This window comes from Seriola aureovittata, chromosome 23, assembly GCF_021018895.1.
Source record: "Seriola aureovittata isolate HTS-2021-v1 ecotype China chromosome 23, ASM2101889v1, whole genome shotgun sequence".
Classification (NCBI taxonomy): domain Eukaryota; kingdom Metazoa; phylum Chordata; class Actinopteri; order Carangiformes; family Carangidae; genus Seriola; species Seriola aureovittata.
Window position 1 is genome coordinate 12,910,151 of NC_079386.1, and position 17,745 is coordinate 12,927,895.

The 17,745-nt window shown below is 42.8% G+C and overlaps 2 protein-coding genes across 2 annotated transcripts; one reads left to right on the forward strand and one right to left on the reverse strand.

Annotated features, from left to right (window-relative positions):
• Positions 1–1,970: 1,970 nt before the first annotated feature.
• On the reverse strand, positions 1,971–4,405 carry mrpl52 (mitochondrial ribosomal protein L52). Its single transcript, XM_056368459.1, has 5 exons — positions 4,279–4,405; positions 3,802–3,871; positions 2,903–2,970; positions 2,402–2,466; positions 1,971–2,296 (listed from the first exon to the last, which is right to left on the reverse strand). The coding sequence occupies exons 1-5, from the start codon at positions 4,310–4,312 to the stop codon at positions 2,144–2,146; spliced, it is 390 nt and encodes a 129-aa protein (XP_056224434.1). The 5' UTR covers positions 4,313–4,405; the 3' UTR covers positions 1,971–2,143.
• A 4,865-nt stretch (positions 4,406–9,270) lies between these two features.
• Positions 9,271–17,497, forward strand: ajuba (ajuba LIM protein). The gene is made up of 8 exons (XM_056368599.1): positions 9,271–12,077; positions 14,639–14,740; positions 14,930–14,997; positions 15,136–15,198; positions 15,961–16,091; positions 16,410–16,461; positions 16,647–16,715; positions 16,891–17,497. Exons 1-8 carry the CDS (start codon positions 10,511–10,513, stop codon positions 17,020–17,022), a joined length of 2,184 nt encoding a protein of 727 aa, XP_056224574.1. The 5' UTR covers positions 9,271–10,510; the 3' UTR covers positions 17,023–17,497.
• Positions 17,498–17,745: the final 248 nt, after the last annotated feature.

Here is a 17,745-nt window from a genome sequence, read left to right on the forward strand (position 1 = left end):
GGTCACGAACTATATGATTGTTCAGGTTGGAGGACCTGTTGGAGGAAGCGGTCTTTGGGAAGGAGTTGCTGAATCAGACGCTCCACAAACCCGGCCCCGACTCTGCACCGGGGGCGCTGCCCATCCTCCTGCACCCCCCATCCCAGTCATATATATGCCAGGAAACCCTCCCTGTTGTCTGGTCTGTGGGTAAAACTACACAGGCCTGTCAGCTAATCCTCAAAAGCAGCCACATCTGTCTCATCCTTCTCCCTCCATCCTAGCAGACTGACCTCACCTAACGCCCCCTACCTCCCTAAAACACCCTCCTCCTCCCTCCCTCCCTCCGTCGCTGACTTCTGCACAATAAGCAACATCTGGTTCTCATTTCACAAAAACCAAAACAACACGAGGAAGAGAGGAAGGGAGAGACGGGGGGAGGAGGGGAAAGACATTCACAGAAAAGCAGGATGTGAAAAGATGGTGAGTCAAGAGAAAGAATGAGGGGTTACGTTTCTCACTGTTGGTGCAGTTGGAGGTCTTTGATGGTCCAGGTGCGAGGATGACGAACGGGATGAATTGTGTCCCCTTACAAACACAACTTTGACATTTCTTACAACACTTTAACTTGTCTTTTAACACCCTCTGTGGTCTGTTCAGTGTACTCCCACACTTCTGTAACATGACAAACAGTCTGCTCCATCGGTCAACTGTATAAAAAAAAAAAAGTCAAAACGAGGAGGGGAGGTGGGGTGGGGGGAGAAAACTCCCATCTCCACAGAAAAGAATCTGCAACTCAGCGGCTAGCAGCCCTAATTACAGTGGGGCTTTGCTGAAGTCTGCAACAAGACCCGGGCAGAGAGAGAGAGAGAGAGAGAGAAAGGCAGATGTAGGGAGAGAAAAATGTGAGGAAGAAGGGAGAAGAAAGCAAAAAAAAAAGAGGGTGAGTGGAGGTGGGAGACAGGAGAGGCTTACCTCACTTTGTAAACAGTCTGTTTATAAATCAAAGTCACAGTAAATTTGTGCTGACTTTACAAAGGCACAGCTGCCTAAGCATCTCTGCAAAATGTCCCTTTACGCTAACTAACTGCACACGACCCAAAGTCTGGACATGACAAAATCATTTTAAAAAGAGCTAGAGAAAATCCAAGCTCCTCACTCAAAACAATATGACTTTAACTTTTTTTTTCCAGCTTAAAAATTTGAGCTGATACCATAAAAAAAAAACACTTTCTGTGGGACCACGCTTTCTGCCAACTTAGCTGCAGCCATCTAATCATCTTTCCAGACACCGGCCTGCAGAGCGCCACAGTCAAAATTCCAGCTTTTCCCCTCTTGTTGGCGGAGATGCCCCATGAAAATAAAACCTAAGTGGCTTTAAATGAGCTACACAAAGCTTAATTAGAGCTAAAAAAAAACCACCCATTTCTACCTACAAACATCATCCAGCATCAGACCTGTATTAAACTTGGGTTTGTATTTGTCTTTTTCTCTGGTGCTGGTGTCACATAAGGTTTCCTTTTTATTGGGTGACCACTTAAACTTAACTAAGCAGTTTCACCGAGGTGGTCTTGACCGAAACATTCGTCATGTATTTCAAGTAATAACACTGAGTTACTACAGCATGCCAAGGTGTGAACCCCTCACTCTCTCTCTTTAACAGACACACACACACACACACACACACACACAGTGAGGGTCCTGAATCAGTGCCACTTTATGTTTGCCAGCTCCTCCCTTCCTCTGCCTGCCCAACAAAACTCCTCTCTGAGCCCAGCGCCAGACAAAATGGCGTTTGAGCTCTCACACCGCCTCAAAGGAGAAATGCTGCATTCTAGTGGAAGCTGGGAGACATTAACACTCGAAAGTAAAATAAAAAAATAAAGTATCTATCTATCTATCTATCTATCTATCTATCTATCTATTGCTCATTTGCTTATTCTTCGAGCAGCCCACAGAGCCATGATCATAACAGCTTCATGTTCAACATATAAATCAAAAACAGAACAAACGTTTAATTCAGAAATCCATGAATACTGACAAACACAAATTATAATGCAGGAGAAAACCAACACATCCTTAATAAAATATTTCCAATAGGCAGAATGTCAATATGTTGTTTAGAATAAGGATATCACAACAGGATCACGTCGATAAACTGTGTCTAACTTTGAGATTTTTTCTTCATTAATAACTTCCCTTTAGGTTTGAATAAAAGAGACTTTTTATGCTCCTCCACTCTTTTGGCCTCGTCCTGTCTTTCCCTCCACATCTCTATTCCTTTGTCCATCTCCGCACTCAGCATCACGATCCGTCTCTGTGAGAGGACGGAAAAGATGAAAGGTTACAGATGAATGCAAGTAAAAATTATAAATGCAGACAGAGATGATTAAAAAAATAAAGATAAATGTGTGACACTCACGGCTAAAACTTCCTTCTCTTGCCTTCTCCTCAGCTGGCCCTTCATTGGTGGTGCTGGTCTTCCATCTGATCACAACACACAATAAAAAACTATGAATTACACTACAAAACACGCTACAAGTACATGACATTTTTATCAAATCACAGTCACAGCTTTCTCACATTATTGTGAGTTCAGAGTGAAGGAGGTGCGGCACAGACTTTATTGCATGAGTTAATGTTTTGGCAACATCAACTATTAACATGGTCATGTATAATTTACAGCTTCCAGATATGCAACATAGCCTAAACAGAATAAGATGCATGTAAATAACCATATAAACAAACCACATGCTGAATTCACCAACATCAGTGTGAGTAAAAACAACTACACTACATGGAAATGTAACAGAAAAAGGGCGAAGCACATCACTGTAGACATCCCCTATCTTAGCTTATGTCCCTTGAAATACGTCCAAATACCCGAGACTTGATGAAAAATAAAAATAAAAATAAAAGATACCTGCATACGACCAGTCAGGCAGATCTGTCAGAGGTCCATATTCTGTGCCGCTTCGAGAAAGTCCATGTCTGCAAGAAAACACACACATTATAAAGTATGAAACCTTCCAGTAGGAGGTCATGTTAGTCAGTGTGACAGTGGCTTTACTGACAATGGTGCCATTTCCATTCTACATACTAATCTTATGCACTAGGCATTGTATAATCATTTTCACAGTATACAGTTTTCTCTTTACTTCTGTACTTTGCTGCTTTGCGCACACAGAAAAGGATGCAAGACTTACATTGGTTGTTACCAATTAAACTTCACAAACAGATAGCAAAAATGTTTGTTGAGATTTAAGTTAATGTTTTGTTTACCAAGGTTTTTCCAAGGGCTATCTCACCACCATCCACAATTTGTTTTCATTTTTCTAAGTGTAAGCAGCCCAACTGTGTTCACCTTATCCTATTAACTCACTGTTCCACTCACTCTTTGTGCAGCCTGAATGGTTTTTTTTAAGCTGGCCCCAGGTATTGTGTGTGGTAATTTGATTAAATGCAAATTCATAAACGCACAAAAACTTGAAATAATGAAGGTTTAACAGGAACCTTCTCTAAGAGAGGGCCTCAAGATCAGATAACAAAGCAGCAGCCTCATTCAGGCCTTTATCATGCCTGTTGATAATGTGTTTAGTGGTCCACATTCCCAAACTAATTTTTAATTAAATTAGCACAAACCAGCAGGAGCACATTGAGACAAGAGCTTTTGGGGCCCTTGAGGTTATTCCCAGTTGATCATCAAGCCTTGGTGAGCATTAACAGCACACTTTTTTTTTTTTAGTACCACTATCAGCTGTTTTTGAGTATATAATAACACTTTTCTAGTGTAAAAACAATACTCCGACAGAGTAAACTTACTCTTTCCTCCATTTCTCTCCAGCCTGTACTCCACACGTTGTGCTGAACTGCCTGCTGGAGTTTCTCAACACTGGAAAACAACAAGAGGAAAAACAATATCAACCCTCTGAGGTCACCTCTAGACACCTACAATCACCTGAAAGCCACAGGATACCCTCCGGTGAGATGGTGTCTGGATTCAGAGGAAGAGACTGTACATGCAAGAGTATTTATTACGTCTGTTCAGCGTGTCCGTAGAGAAACAACCTCACTGTCGTCTAAGTAGCACATCATGCTGCCAAGAGTTTACATGACAGAGCTGTTAGCATTAGCGTTAGCCTTGCTCGTCGACCGTTACTGGATTTACAGTGGTTACTCAAACAGACGCTGTATCAAAGGAAGCGACTATTAAAACAGATATTAACAGCAACGGAACTCAGCTTGAAAGTTTTATCGTGTTTCTGACACAGCAGATTTAATGAATAACCTCTGTCTCACCCGAACAGCACAATGTCCTGACGGTGGCCGCCATGTTGTCTGCAGTACTTAGTGTCGACCACCAGGTGGGGGTAAAGATACACTGTGAGGGGCGTCCTCCTCCTCCTTCTTCTTCTTCTTCCTTCTCCTCCTCCTTCTTCTTCTTCTTCTTCCTTCTCCTCCTCCTCCTCTTCTTCTTCTTCTTCTTCTTCTTCTTCTTCCTTCTTCTTCTTCTTCCTTCTCCTCCTCTTCTTCTTCTTCTTTTTTCTTTTTTTTTTATAACTCATAAATAAATAAAAACAAAACAAACGGGATTCCCTCTTTATCATGTCTTTCCATCCCACGTTTACAAATTGAAATAATATACAAAACAACAACTATACAAGTGATATAAAATATCATATAATTTAAAAACACCATCACACCAAAGGTTATTCATCATAAAATGAAATGTGAAAAACAGCATGTCCTCTCTTTGTATGAGATTATGTACAAGCAAATTAGATTTAAAAATGTGCACGGGGTAATATGATAAAAAATTTATAAAATAGATAATTTTTTTGCCCTTTAATTGATCTGATAATGGATCTTTTGATTGTTTTTAAAATTCGTAAATCATAACTTCCACTAATTGTCAGATAGATTGGATATGGTTAGCATATCATTGTTCTCAGTGAGTGAGGAAAAATTACTTTCTCTTATCTGTTACAACACTGTTATTCTATAAAATGTGATACTGTTGAATCACAGAAGCTTGAGTGCTATTACTGAAAACAAATATGATTTGGACATTGATTTTTGCCCAGCCATGCCTTTTGTGATCATCACTGTCCATCATGAGGCAGCAATGGAAAGGAAAGACACTACTGAGATATATTCATTAAAACATTAAATGAGCATGACATTACAAGTCAGTCAGGCGACTTGTTATGAGGACTAGTGTGAGTAAACAGTTATAATGTCTCGTGGATGAGCTTTGTCATGTCTGAGAAAATAACCCTGATGATGTCATAGTGATGTCATCAGGGTTATCTTGGCTTGGCCTTATTGACTTTCAGCCAGTGAGAATTTATTTATTTGTTTAAGTTTGAAAAGCATGTGTTTATCAGGCAAGCAGGGAGGGTGTAATGCGGTGGTTCCCAACCTTTTTTGGCCCATGAACTCTGACCAGGATGTTGTATGTGTCACCACCTTGTCACTGTGGCCTTATGTGAACATTTGTTTGACCAATTCAGCCTACAAGTTGTTTTCTTTTTCAGATTGCCAAGGATTTCCAGAGGTTTGGTGAAATCACAAGATCCAAAATTTCCCCCAAAATTGCCAAACAATTATGAAAAGCCAGGAAAAAATAAATGTATGGAACAGAAATATTTCCATTTCCTTTGTATTTCTGGTTTCATTTTTTATAATCTTGCAACCCCTCAGATTGATTTTGGGCCTCATAGGCGATCCTGACCTCTAGGTTGTGGTGTTGCATGATGGGAAATTGGTAGTCTAGAGTTTTTGGAGCTTGATACTTATTTAAGACTCAAAGTCAGTCTCTGTCACTTACAGTGACAACTTTGAACAGTAAATACTCGACTGCCCCTTTGGTTTGGTTGACAGTTGTCTACTGAAATTACTGGGAGCATAAAACGTCTCATTTCTCCAGAACACATCAGTGTTGTGTTTAAAGAAATAATGACACAAATAGACACGGACAGAGAAAGATGGGGATTGGTGTGGAAGGAGAGCGTCATGTGTCCTAATGTAAATATTGTATTATGCTGGAAAAGAAAGGCAGACAGAGCACAGCCGCTCTCGCAGCTCTTCAAAGTATTGTTTTTGTATGAACTGCTCCGACACTAAGCCCAGAAGAATTTCTCTGTTAGCTTTTCAGACAAGTTGCCACTCGCAGCCTTGTGAGGTGGAGAGTCTGCAGAGGCTGCTGCAGGGACTCCGGTGAACCGCAGGGGCCATGAAAGGCTCCATCTGGAGGGGGCTCCGGGGCAGATAGAAAGCCGACAAGCTTATCCAAACACGCCGGGCCAAACAGAGCAGTACTTTATCAGGGCTTGTTGTGTGTTGGTGTGTCCGTTAACTGCCACAAAAACGACCGGAATCAGCACTGACTCATGCCGACCAGTCCTGAAATAGTAGCGGGATGTTTACTCTGTATCGTCCTTGGAGAACACAGACACGGCGAAAAAATCCAACAGCCGCCTCACTACGCCGTCTCCCTCCGCGCATTCCACAGGCTGCTGGTTCAATAAAGTAGTGCCGTTGCCTAAACGACGCAGTTTTATCTAATTTTAACTGTAATGTGGAAAGACAGCGCTTACAGATTTAGTGGAAGAGGAAGTACCTCTGGTCATTTGAATTTGTTAAACTAGTGGGAAAATAGACTCTATTGCAAGTAAAAAACCATGCATTTGAAATTTTGCTTAATATTAAAGATGGGCCTATTAGTAAGTTACAATTAATGGACATAGATTAGGCCTCTAAAGTAAAAACACCAGTTATGCAGAATGGGCACTGAGCTGCAATGGCATTATATTATTATATATAATACATTACTGTCTTATTCTGTATGTGTTAATGTGCGAGCATCATTTTTATGTCATAGCTTGTCAAAATTGAGCTAATTCTAACTAATGTATATGCTGTTGTAGTGTAATCTATAACAATGCATCATATTTAACATGATGATCATGTGTTTTGAAGGGGAAGATTTTAATCTGCAATGTAAATATAGTTGTCAGTAAATACACTAGAGTCCTTCTGATAAGTAGTAAAGTAGAGATAAGAAACATTAAATGGAAATACTCAAAATTGTACTTAAGTGCACTATTTCAGTAAATGTACTTAGTTACCATTCATGGTTTAAGAATTACAGTTTAAAGCCCAGATTGAGGTTAGCTCATCGTGCACAAAAGAAAAGACTTGGTTTTGGTTATGATTTGGGGGTTATGGTTCTGTGAGGAAAACAAAGCCAAAGTAAGAGCCTGTCTGAAAACAGAAGCGTTTGATTGTTGTTTAACCTTGTGCCAAGACACAGCCACATGAATACATCTGTATCCAGTGCTCAGTCATAATAAACATCAACCTAATAGTTAGCCTGTCATTTTCCAGGGGCAAATTAAATCCCTCTTTCTCCCACTTGTTGTGCAATGTGTCTGTATTTGTAGCTAATTAATAGTTAGTTTGTAGTAATTTGATTAAGTACAACGTTTAAAAATGTGTACCTTGTACTCTACAGTCCTTAAAACTACATTTTAAATCAGGTCCCTCTAAATGAATGGGCCTCAAGATTTAGTAATAATGCAAGTGAAGCCTTACGACCTGAATTTTAAGACCCCCAACTATAGAGGACGTATATAGGAATAAGACATAAACATACATACATGTACAAACAAGTATGTGTAGCATTCGTTTTATAATCACATATAACAAAATCCTAGTGGAGATGCACATAATCCTTCTTGCTTTATTGAAATTTTAAAGTTACAAGTTCCTTTTCGTTGTTACATCCATCAGTCTGAAAACACAAAAGCCCCATGAGAGCTTTAGAAAAAAGTCATAATGTAAAACTATGCAGCTTCAGGAGACTCAACCCCCAGTGGTGGAAAAATATTCATACAAAATATAGATTAAAAACTTTCATTTCAGGCATCAAGGTATCACATCAAAAAAATATTCCATGAGGAATGTAATTGTTTTGAATGGTCATGTTTGTGTCTTATATGTGACAGTTGGAAATTAACAATGTGTGAAAGACTTTCTGGTTAAGTAAAAGTTTAATAAACTCATAAATTATGATATACTAACAGATTACAAAGTAGTATATAAAGTAGTTTATATTCTTTGCAAGCATGAGTGATGCTTTTTCTTTAAACTGTGGTAGGCCTATTACTTGTTTTGCTAAAAGATCATCCAGACTGTCAAAATACTTCAGACATGATCTCAGTGGAAGTCTGGGGGAGGTGGAAGTCTTCATTTAAAAATGGCAGGAACTGTTATTTAAGTTTGACAAGAGTTAACCCAAGATTTAATGGTTGAAAGCTTCTCAAGAAATGTAGTGCTTGGGACTTGATCTTTTTTTTTTTTTTACCCCACAAAACTGTTTGTTCCAAGGTGATAAGTGAATACTAGTGCACACATTTTTTTTTATATTCTAAGAGCATTACTGTTTAGAGCAGGTCTGGACGGAGTGGGCACGTCCTCTGAGGAGTTTTGCGTATGAATGACGAAACAGCCATGTCTGGCGGAAAGGTGTTCCGGCCTGCTGGGGAAACGAGCCGCCGCCGACTGATAAAGGAGCAATGAGCCGTCAAGCTTGACTCACACAGGACACGCACCTCACCTTCATAATAAAGGCGCGCGTGTAGGCTAAGTGTGTGCATTTATATGTAGAGGCTAAAAAGATCTTTATAATGTTCAGTTTGTGTTGAAACAGTTTCAGAGAGGCGTTGATTCAACTGTATGAACATTTTGGAGGCATCAGTTTGTGCTGCTGTTGAGTTTTATTGTGTTGCAGGTGTTTTTCTTATTTTGTCCAACCCCAACCCAATTATATTAATGAGACTAGGCTAAATAATAGAAACACCTCTCTTTATAAATCAGTGCAGTTTAACAGCACAACAAAATGACCATAATGTTAATTCAGCACCTCTATGAAACAGTGGAGGATCTATTACAAGACTATTACAGGCTATTAGGCAATATTATAATGAAAGTAATAGTCACATGTAGTAAACCTGGTTATTAAGATAAGATAAAATAACATAAGATATTCCTTTATTAGCCCCACAGTGGGCAAATTTACAATTTTGGGGTCCCTAGGGTATGTGGCCCCTGAGCAGATGTCTTCTCTGCCTGGATGGTAATCCAGCCTTGGCCTGGGGATACCTGGATAAGAAACAAGAGTTGGGAAACAGAGAAAGAAACTGATGTATCTGAGTGACTTGAATATACTTTATGCTACGTTTGAATATAACGGTTGTCAGGAAGGAGTTTATTTTGAAAAGCTGTAACCGGAAATAGCTCTGTCCGCCGAATATAACTCGACACTTTAGTAGAAAAAAAAAAAGAGGGGGGAGGTAAGTAATTATTTAGGGGGAAGAAAGAAAGAAACAAAGTTGTCGACCGTGCAATGCACACGGGGAGGGATTTTATTTATCTCGAGAGGCTCGTTTAGTTCAGCGCCGGGCCGCTGGGATGTGACTGTAACGGCGCTCCGGTTTCCCTCATTTCCTTCTCTGTCTCCAAACTTCTCCGCTACTATTTCACCGAGTCCCGGACCGGATTTCTCCTTTGAAAACGGGAATGATAAAAGCAGCCGAGCACAGGCGGATGGACGGACGGACTGAGGAGTGCCGTACGTGTGTTTTCTGTTGCCCGAGTTCAACTTAATCATGTTTTAATTTGTCCGGAGCACATTTCTGTCCTGGGATGAATGGCAGAAGTCGGGTGAGTCGACTATCTGTGCACAAACGGATTTATTTTCTTGTCTACACTGGACCCCACATGAAGTGGTGATAGCCTGCATCCTGCTGAACCTCTCCGCTTTGTGTTTTTTTTTTTTTTTTCCTTTTTTCTTTTTCTTTTTCTTTTTTTAAAAAGAAAATTTAAACGGAGACACACTCACACAAACACACCGCACTGGATAACCACGTTATAAAAGCGACTTTACTGAACCACATTTCAAGACAGTTCAACCAACAGAGAAGATGCAGATGTGGAGCCACATGAGGGTCCACAAAGGAGGCCCTCCACGACCATAGGTCACGCAGAAGTGTCCTGGATGTATGTTTCTCCTGCTTCCTGGCTGGATTGAGTTGAACTATTAGTAACTGTCTAATAATCCAATGGATTCTTGCTCACCACAGTCTACCTGTGCCTGTGGATTTTCCACATAAGGGCAAACCAGATGACTCATAGGACTTTAGTCATGTAACCACCCTGAAATGTCTTAGAAGTCTTATTTATCTGTTCTGTATTTATTGTCTGTATATATAAGGGGTCCATTTTTTTAAATTTTTTTTTTTTTAGCTTTGAGCTAGTTTCAAGGCCAGTTTTTAATTTCTCATTATAGAATTTGAAATCTGACATTTCAAGTGTCTTTGTGAAAGTTGTAGATTTACTTGGACATCTTTGTTCTTGCTGTATATCTACCCACACTGTATTTGAGCACATTCATCTGTAACTTAAAGGGGAGGCTGTGAGACTTGACTTTGCCCAGACAGGTTATAAAAAGACACAAGAAAGTTTCATCATGGACAAGCCGATAAGTAAGTTATTGGAGAAGTTAAAGCTAACGGACTCGGGCAGTGTGAAATTCAACAGTTCAAAGAAAAAGCATGACTCTGCCAACAACTCTAATAACAGCAACGCCAACACTGGCATCTCCGGAGACAGTGGTGGGGGCAGCGGTCTGCCACCAGCTCCCAGCTCTGCAGCTGCCTCGCCCTCAAGACCCGGCCAGTTCTCGCTTGCCTCTGCAACCACAAGCGATGCATGTGTTCCAGTGAGTGGGAGGGGAGGAGGAGGAGGAGGAGGGATGGGAATGGCTCCTTCTCAGCTCCTCACCCCACCACAGACTTCCTCCACGGTGGGTGCCGTACCTTCAGATGGTGAGCAACCGCTTCACCCCTCCACCTTGGCACCGCTGAGGCGTCGCTCCCCCCAACAGCGAGCTTCCTGTTACCTGGGGGAAGGTGTGGATTCCCACATGAGGCGTGAGTCTGGTCTGGGCCCTGACTGTGACCCTCTGGGGGCGTTTGGCTCCAAGACGTCGCTCAATCAACGGCGCTACTCCCTGGAGCTCCAGCAGCTGGTGAGACGACAGCAGCTCCTCTCCCAACCGCCGCCTCTGTCTGTCCCTCCGCCGTACCCTGCTGCTACGGGCTATGGATCAGCTCCCAGAGGCAGCGGAGGCGGCCTGGGCGAGCCTGGTTACCTCTCCGAGCCTGAGAGGCACAAGCGTCTCTCTCTTCAGGAGGCTCTGTTCTACAAACGCCTGAGCACGGGTAGTGAACTGTGGGAAAGCACCAGGCCTGCGTCCCTCTCTCATCCACCACATCGCCCATCTGATGTGACCGGAGGAGGTGTAGGAGGAAGCTTCTTTTACCCCCCGGGGCCAACTGTGAGCCCATGCTCGTCTTTCAGCCTCCAGGAGTCGGTGCTGGTCAGTCCCAGGTCCAGCTTTGCCTCCAGCACGGCCAGCGGCGGCGGAGGAGGGAGCCCCATGGGGAGCCGCTGTAGCAGCAACCGGACCAGCGGCATCAGCCTGGGCTACGACTCTCGCTACTCCAACTCTGGAGGCCTCCCGCCTCAACAGCAGTCCCCCTCCCTGCAGACAGGGGGCTCTGTGGCTGGTTACGGCGCTCCAGGCAGGGCTGGAGTAACACCTGTGGAGGCCTGGACTCAATACCTGGAGGGAGGGATGCGCCCAGGGGCCTATGATAGTCGACACTCCTACCCACCTGCTGTTGGAAGTCCAGGAGCAGCATGCTACCAGGGTGGCCCAGAGTGGTGGGATGAGCAGCAGGTGGGAGTGAAAGGCAAAGAGGGGGGCGTGATGGGAGAGAGGGCCCGCTACTCAGACCTGCCTGGCACCCGGTATCAGGAAGAGCTCACCCGACTTCTCCTGAGAGATGCAGCGCTTGAAGGTGAGGGGCTCCTGGAGGGCCTGATGCTGAAGGAGCAGTCTCTAGCTCTGACGGCTCTCTCTAAACCGAGCGCAACAACACTGGGGCCTTCCTCAGCTGGAGGGCCGGTCAAACCTCAGGAGGATCCAGGAGTCGGAGGTGGGGCCGCGGAGAACCGCCAGGAGTACTTTGGTGAGATTCTTTTTTTTTTTTTTTTTAAACAAAAGTTTTCAGGCTGCACGGTAGAAACAGGAAAGTGAGGAGAAGGGTTGCAAGGATACAAGTTAAACAGAGCTGTGTTTAACACAAATCGTACAATCACATCCCTAATTTGAGCCAGTGCAGTCACTGTTCATGCATGGCATCCCATGTATTCAGAACGGAGCGCTGGGTCACCCAGCATCCGCCCTCAGTGTGTTATTATTGTCCTCTCCGCTGCCCGGTGTCAGATCACAGGTTTCTCTCTAAATGAAAGGGTTGCAGGGATGGATGCAAGGATGGATGGGCAGATTAATAGTTGAAAGAGTGTATGGATGGATGGAGGGATGGATGGTGCCTTGGAACCTGCAGAGACATGCAGGGTTGCAGCACGCAAAGCCATAAAAGAGGAGAGAAAAAAAACGCTCAGGCTTCAGACACTGATCCAGATACGTACATATATTTGGCTTAAAGAGAAGAAACATGTAGGTCACACTGAAAGATGAATAAAGTAATAAAGCCCCAACGGTGCAGAGATGTGTGTAATAATTCGGGGTCACACCTGTATTCAAAACATCAGGCAAAGTCAGCTGATGTTTCAGGCAGGCGTCGCCGATTTGCCACAGTGTGGTGACCACAGAGGACTAATGCAGCGTATCTACATGGCCATTAAACTGCAAAATTCTGCTGTAACACTCCGACGCCAACACACGTCCGACCATTACTGTGAGTCACAGAAGTTGAAGGCTCAGGATCTGTGTGTGTGTGTGTGTGTGTGTGTGTGTGTGTGTGTGTGTGTGTGTGTGTGTGTGATTGTTCCAAGGTAGGAGTGCGTTAACAGTGGTTGGATGAATATGTGTGTTTGTGTGTATTGTTTCTCTGTGGCAGGGTGTGTTTCCCCCGAGTGACTTCAGGCCACAGTAACGCAGTGTGTGTGTGTGTGAGTCATGTGTGTGTGTGTGTGTGTGTGTGTGTTTGTGTGTGTAATGCTGCCTTGGCGTGTGCAGGGGCGGTGTGCTGTAGCCTGTTTTTCTGCTCAGGTATGTGTGCCCGGAGGGGACATACAATACTGTACTCCTCTCAGCCATTAGGAAGAAATCAGAGGCACTGAGGCGTGAAGACAGACGCTCTGAGCTCTGCCGACACACACACACACACACACCTGTATAACGGGGTAATGCCGAACAACAGCAGAAAACCCCTCTCTGATGAAAAAGAAAGTAAAAATGAAAATTGTTCCCTTATAAATCGGAGGAGAACGAGTCAGAGCTCATCTGTCGAAAACAAATGAAAGACTGATGATATTCATTCATAAGGTAAAACGAACGAGAGACGCACACAAAACTAGTCATGTAATACACATTCCTACACGCCGTCATTCAGTTTTAGGTACAAAAAGCAGTTGTTAGAATTTTCTTTGGTGCATTTGTGTTAATTTTCTTGACTTTTTGTGCCAAAATGAACTTTATTCTACAAAACTTTTGTTTTTTAAAGTCTTATCCCCAGTGACTTAAACCAATTCTTTCCCAGCTTATTCCATATGTAGCAGCTCCAGACATTAAATTTAAAGCCTCAAGTTTGAGTCTTGGGCCTCTGGTTTCTGGCTTTGGCAGAGAGCGGTGCCTGTTCCTAAATATCGAAGGGACTGTCCAGGATCGCAGCAGCGCAGTGTAGGAACTCTGGATTTGTGTGGCACTCCCTCAGCCACATTAGAAAGGAAAAAATGCAGGCAGACCCTTAAATAGATCACAGAAACGCTCGGACCACCACCACCACCAATTTTCCACTTTACATTTAGAGCCCTGACTGGCGCTCATCGTGTACTAAAGTGTATTCTGTTATATGGGAAACACAGAGAAGTTAGTTGTAAAGGTTTGAGTGGCTTAAAGTTGATGCACCATAGAGGTTTTTTTAAGCCGCAAAACTAGAACTCATGCTAATCTTGACCTAGAAATGTTTATTTACCTTCTTGTAAGTAAACATGGAAGCTTTATCCCTGACCCTAAACTGAAAAACATGAGCTGAAAAAGTGAAAGCGATGACTAAGTATCTGTTCCTCTGACTTAAAGTGGGAAAAATGATCACTTATTCTGGAATTTACTACTGCTAGTTGTCCTTTACCCGAGGTACTTAATGTTCCTAACTTCAAGAAAAAAGTGAAGTCTCGTTTAATCTCCAAATTGCTCCAATTGCCGGGTTCGAAGTAAAATTTAAAGGAAGAAAAATCCAGAAGAAAGAGTTATCTATTTTCTGAAGCGACTGCCAAAAAGTTAGATCCGGTGGAGTTTCCCTTTAATAACAGAGCTTTAACAGAGACTTGAGTGGATGAGCAAACAGGCTGGCACGGGGAGCTGGGTTTTAACTGTGTGAAAATCCCCTAGGTGGTGCGAACGAGAGGATTTACAAGTGTTGACACTTTGTGTGGAGTTGGATTTCAGACACATCCTCTCGGAATGCGTCGTAAACGAAGTGCTAAGAGCCGCTGAGCTTAAATGCATGTTTGTGTGTCCATTTCGCCCCCCCCCACCTCCACCACCTCCCCATTGTGCCGGCAGGAACCTGTGTGAAGTGTGGGAAAGGCGTGTACGGGGCGGATAACGCTTGCCAGGCTCTGGACAACCTCTATCACACACGCTGCTTCACCTGTGTGTCCTGTGGTGAGTTGCCCCCACCTCAACCCCCAAACACAACAATGATGATTTCAAAGTGTTTGAGCTTAATTCTGAATTTCTGTCACCGCCACACCTTTTCCAAACGTCTTCTTTTTTTTTTTTTTTTTCTTAAAACCATTCTCGGTTTAAAATGTTGATCACGCTGCGTTGTGTGCCATCTCTCTCCCTCTGCAGGACGCACCCTGAGAAACAAGGACTTCTACAATGTCAGTGGCTCTGTGTACTGTAAAGAGGATTACATGGTAAGAGTTGAGGTCAAGGCGTGTTTTGTCATCCACCTTATTCACACACACACACTCACACACACACACACACTCAGTCATGCTCGGAGTCAGAGGATTGATTTTCTGCTAATGGTAATCTCTTTGTTTTAATTACAGTTTTCGGGATTCCAGGCTGCTGCTGAGAAGTGTAGTGTGTGTGGCCACCTTATTCTCGAACAGGTGAGAAGGGTGGCGTGTGTGTGTGTGTGTGTGTGTGTTTTTGTGTGTGTGGACTTGCCACATGAAGAGACGCACTAATACATTCTAACCGCTTGGACTTATGTTAGATTTAAAGGACTATACTCCAACCCTTAACCTGCCCTGGGTAATTTTTAGTTACTTGCGACCAAATTCCTTTGAAGAACCCCACCCCACCTACCACCCCCCGCACCCCCACCCCACCCCACCCCACTATGCACTCTCCCAGAGCATAGAGAAATTCAGTGACGTCTTTTTATTGGCTCCTTTTCGGGTTCCCACGGCAGATTTCAGAGGAATGTTTGCCTTGGGCTTCCGATAAATAAAGAAATCAGGCTCTGTAGTGATTATCCTAAAACTTTTTACCATATTTGAACCACATAATACCCATAATATAAATAGAAGGCTACCAGTGTGCCTGCGAATCGTGAGGCATTATTTTCTGCACAATTTGAATGACTTAATGCTCAGGAGCTGGTAATGTTTGCTACAGAAGTTAAGTTGTAAAATAATAATGAAAATAATAGTTTGTTTTTATATCTCGTAATGTCTACTTCCCTGTCTCTGCTGGATTACCAACTCAAATTAAAGGATGTGTGATGATATTTATGCATATACAGATATACACACCAACATATATATATATATACATACAGTCTAGGCCAGTTATCTGTGGAAATATAAGAAAATAAGACTTAATGTTTTGCTTGCTTAAATGCTTAAATGACTGGCTTTCATTCTCAGATCCTGCAGGCTCTCGGGAACTCGTACCATCCCGGCTGTTTCCGCTGTGTGGTGTGCTCCAAGGCTCTGGACGGGGTGCCTTTCACCGTGGACCAGCACAGCAACATCTACTGCGTCGCAGACTACAACAAGTGAGACAGACGACATGTTTAAATGCCGTCTTTGGCAACTCGAGCTTTGTTTACAATAAACCCGAAACCTAAAGAAGCGGAGCATTTTCCTCTGCAGTGAACTACTAAAGCTACTAATTAAGCATCGGGTCTTAAGGTCCAGATGAAACCACAACTATGAGCGGCTCTCACATGTGACAGAGATGTTATGAAATTTATTTTTACATGTGTAACATTTGAAGAATGTCTCTTACTCATCCCACTTCCCTCTGAGACATTACTCAACTGTGAGTGCTCCCAGTTTTTACAATAAATAAACGTTTTCTTGTCGTCCTGCAGGACTTTTGCCCCCAAGTGCGCTGCCTGTTTACAACCCATCTTACCTACTGAGGTGAGTACGAGTATGTTTCAGTGTGTGTTTTCTTTATACGCATGCTGGCTGGATGTTAATTCTTCTTAATTGTAACACTGTCTAATATTATGTGTGAGTGTAACACTGAAACTGAAAGTGCTCCAATAAGAATCAAAAGAAAACTGAAAAGCTGATGTGTCCGTTTTCCTCCCGTGTTGTTTCAGGGCAGCGAAGAGATCCTCAGGGTCGTGTCTATGAACAAGGACTATCACTTTGAGTGCTACCACTGCGAGGTGAGCGACCTTCAGCTAATAACCTCCACTTTATGTTGTCCTATTCCCTTTAAAATATCTTAAAATCACAGCTACGGACTGCTCTGATGTGGCTTTTGCTTCGAGGTGACTCAACGTCCTGTGTGTGCATTCCTGTCCTTATCTGCGCCTTTTTTTTTTTTTTTTCCCCCTGCAGGAGTGTGGCAAGCAGCTCTCCGATAAGCCCGGCTCGCAGTGCTTCCCCCTGGACTCTCATCTCCTCTGCCACTCCTGTCACATGAGCAGAGTGTGCGCCACACACAACATTCCCCCTCACAACACACACTGATGTGCAGTTATGCAGCTATGGATGTGTGGAGGAAAAAAAAAAAAAAAAGAAGCTGGTCGTAACATTTTGTCATTCTCTCGTGCTTGTTGCTCAGTCATACGTTGTTTTCTACCAAGATGAAACTGCTGATATTAAGACATTTCCACTGATTCACTGTCTTTGACTTGGATCAGTCCCTTTTGTCACGTGTACTGCCTGCTGTACTTCCTGTACTATTACTGTACCATAGTTATAAGGGAACGGGAGAGAAACTACTGCTTATTTTTTTTTTTTTTACCCCAATGTGGCTACTGTTTGCTGTAGAAGAACAAGGGATTTTGCTAAACTGTTTTGTACATATATTATCGCTAGCAAACATTTTGCACTTAAATTTGACTTTACTGTAAGAGATTTGTTACGTGAATCTGTACAATTTGGGGAAAAACATTACTGCAATTTCTGTATGTTGTAATAAATATTTTCATTTTTGTGCTCAGACATTGGCCTGCTTGTACATGCACCTTACAAATTTGTAATGTTAAATACAGCAGAATTTACAGCCTTAAAGCTTTTCCTTTGCACGGAACGTCCATGGTTCAAATATTCTGCCAATATATTCATGATTAAAGAGAGGAAGGTCAAAAACACTCCAAAACATCAGATCAGTGGCTTGCAGCCAGGTCATGATGCTTCTTTGAGAGAAATGACCTGAAGCAAAAAAAAAAAAACAAAAACATCCAAGCA

Bases quoted from the DNA above. Each gene is read 5' to 3' on its own strand.
- mrpl52 (XM_056368459.1), bottom strand. From the start codon at position 4,312: ATGGCGGCCACCGTCAGGACATTGTGCTGTTCGG. The intron at 2,971-3,801 runs GTAAGTTTACTC...GTTTTCTTGCAG, and splicing joins GGAGAGAAATGGAGGAAAGA to ACATGGACTTTCTCGAAGCG. The intron at 2,297-2,401 runs GTGAGTGTCACA...GTCCTCTCACAG, and splicing joins AAGAGAAGGAAGTTTTAGCC to AGACGGATCGTGATGCTGAG.
- ajuba (XM_056368599.1), top strand. From the start codon at position 10,511: ATGGACAAGCCGATAAGTAAGTTATTGGAGAAGTTAAAGCTAACGGAC. The intron at 12,078-14,638 runs GTGAGATTCTTT...TTGTGCCGGCAG, and splicing joins GAACCGCCAGGAGTACTTTG to GAACCTGTGTGAAGTGTGGG. The intron at 16,716-16,890 runs GTGAGCGACCTT...TTCCCCCTGCAG, and splicing joins TTGAGTGCTACCACTGCGAG to GAGTGTGGCAAGCAGCTCTC.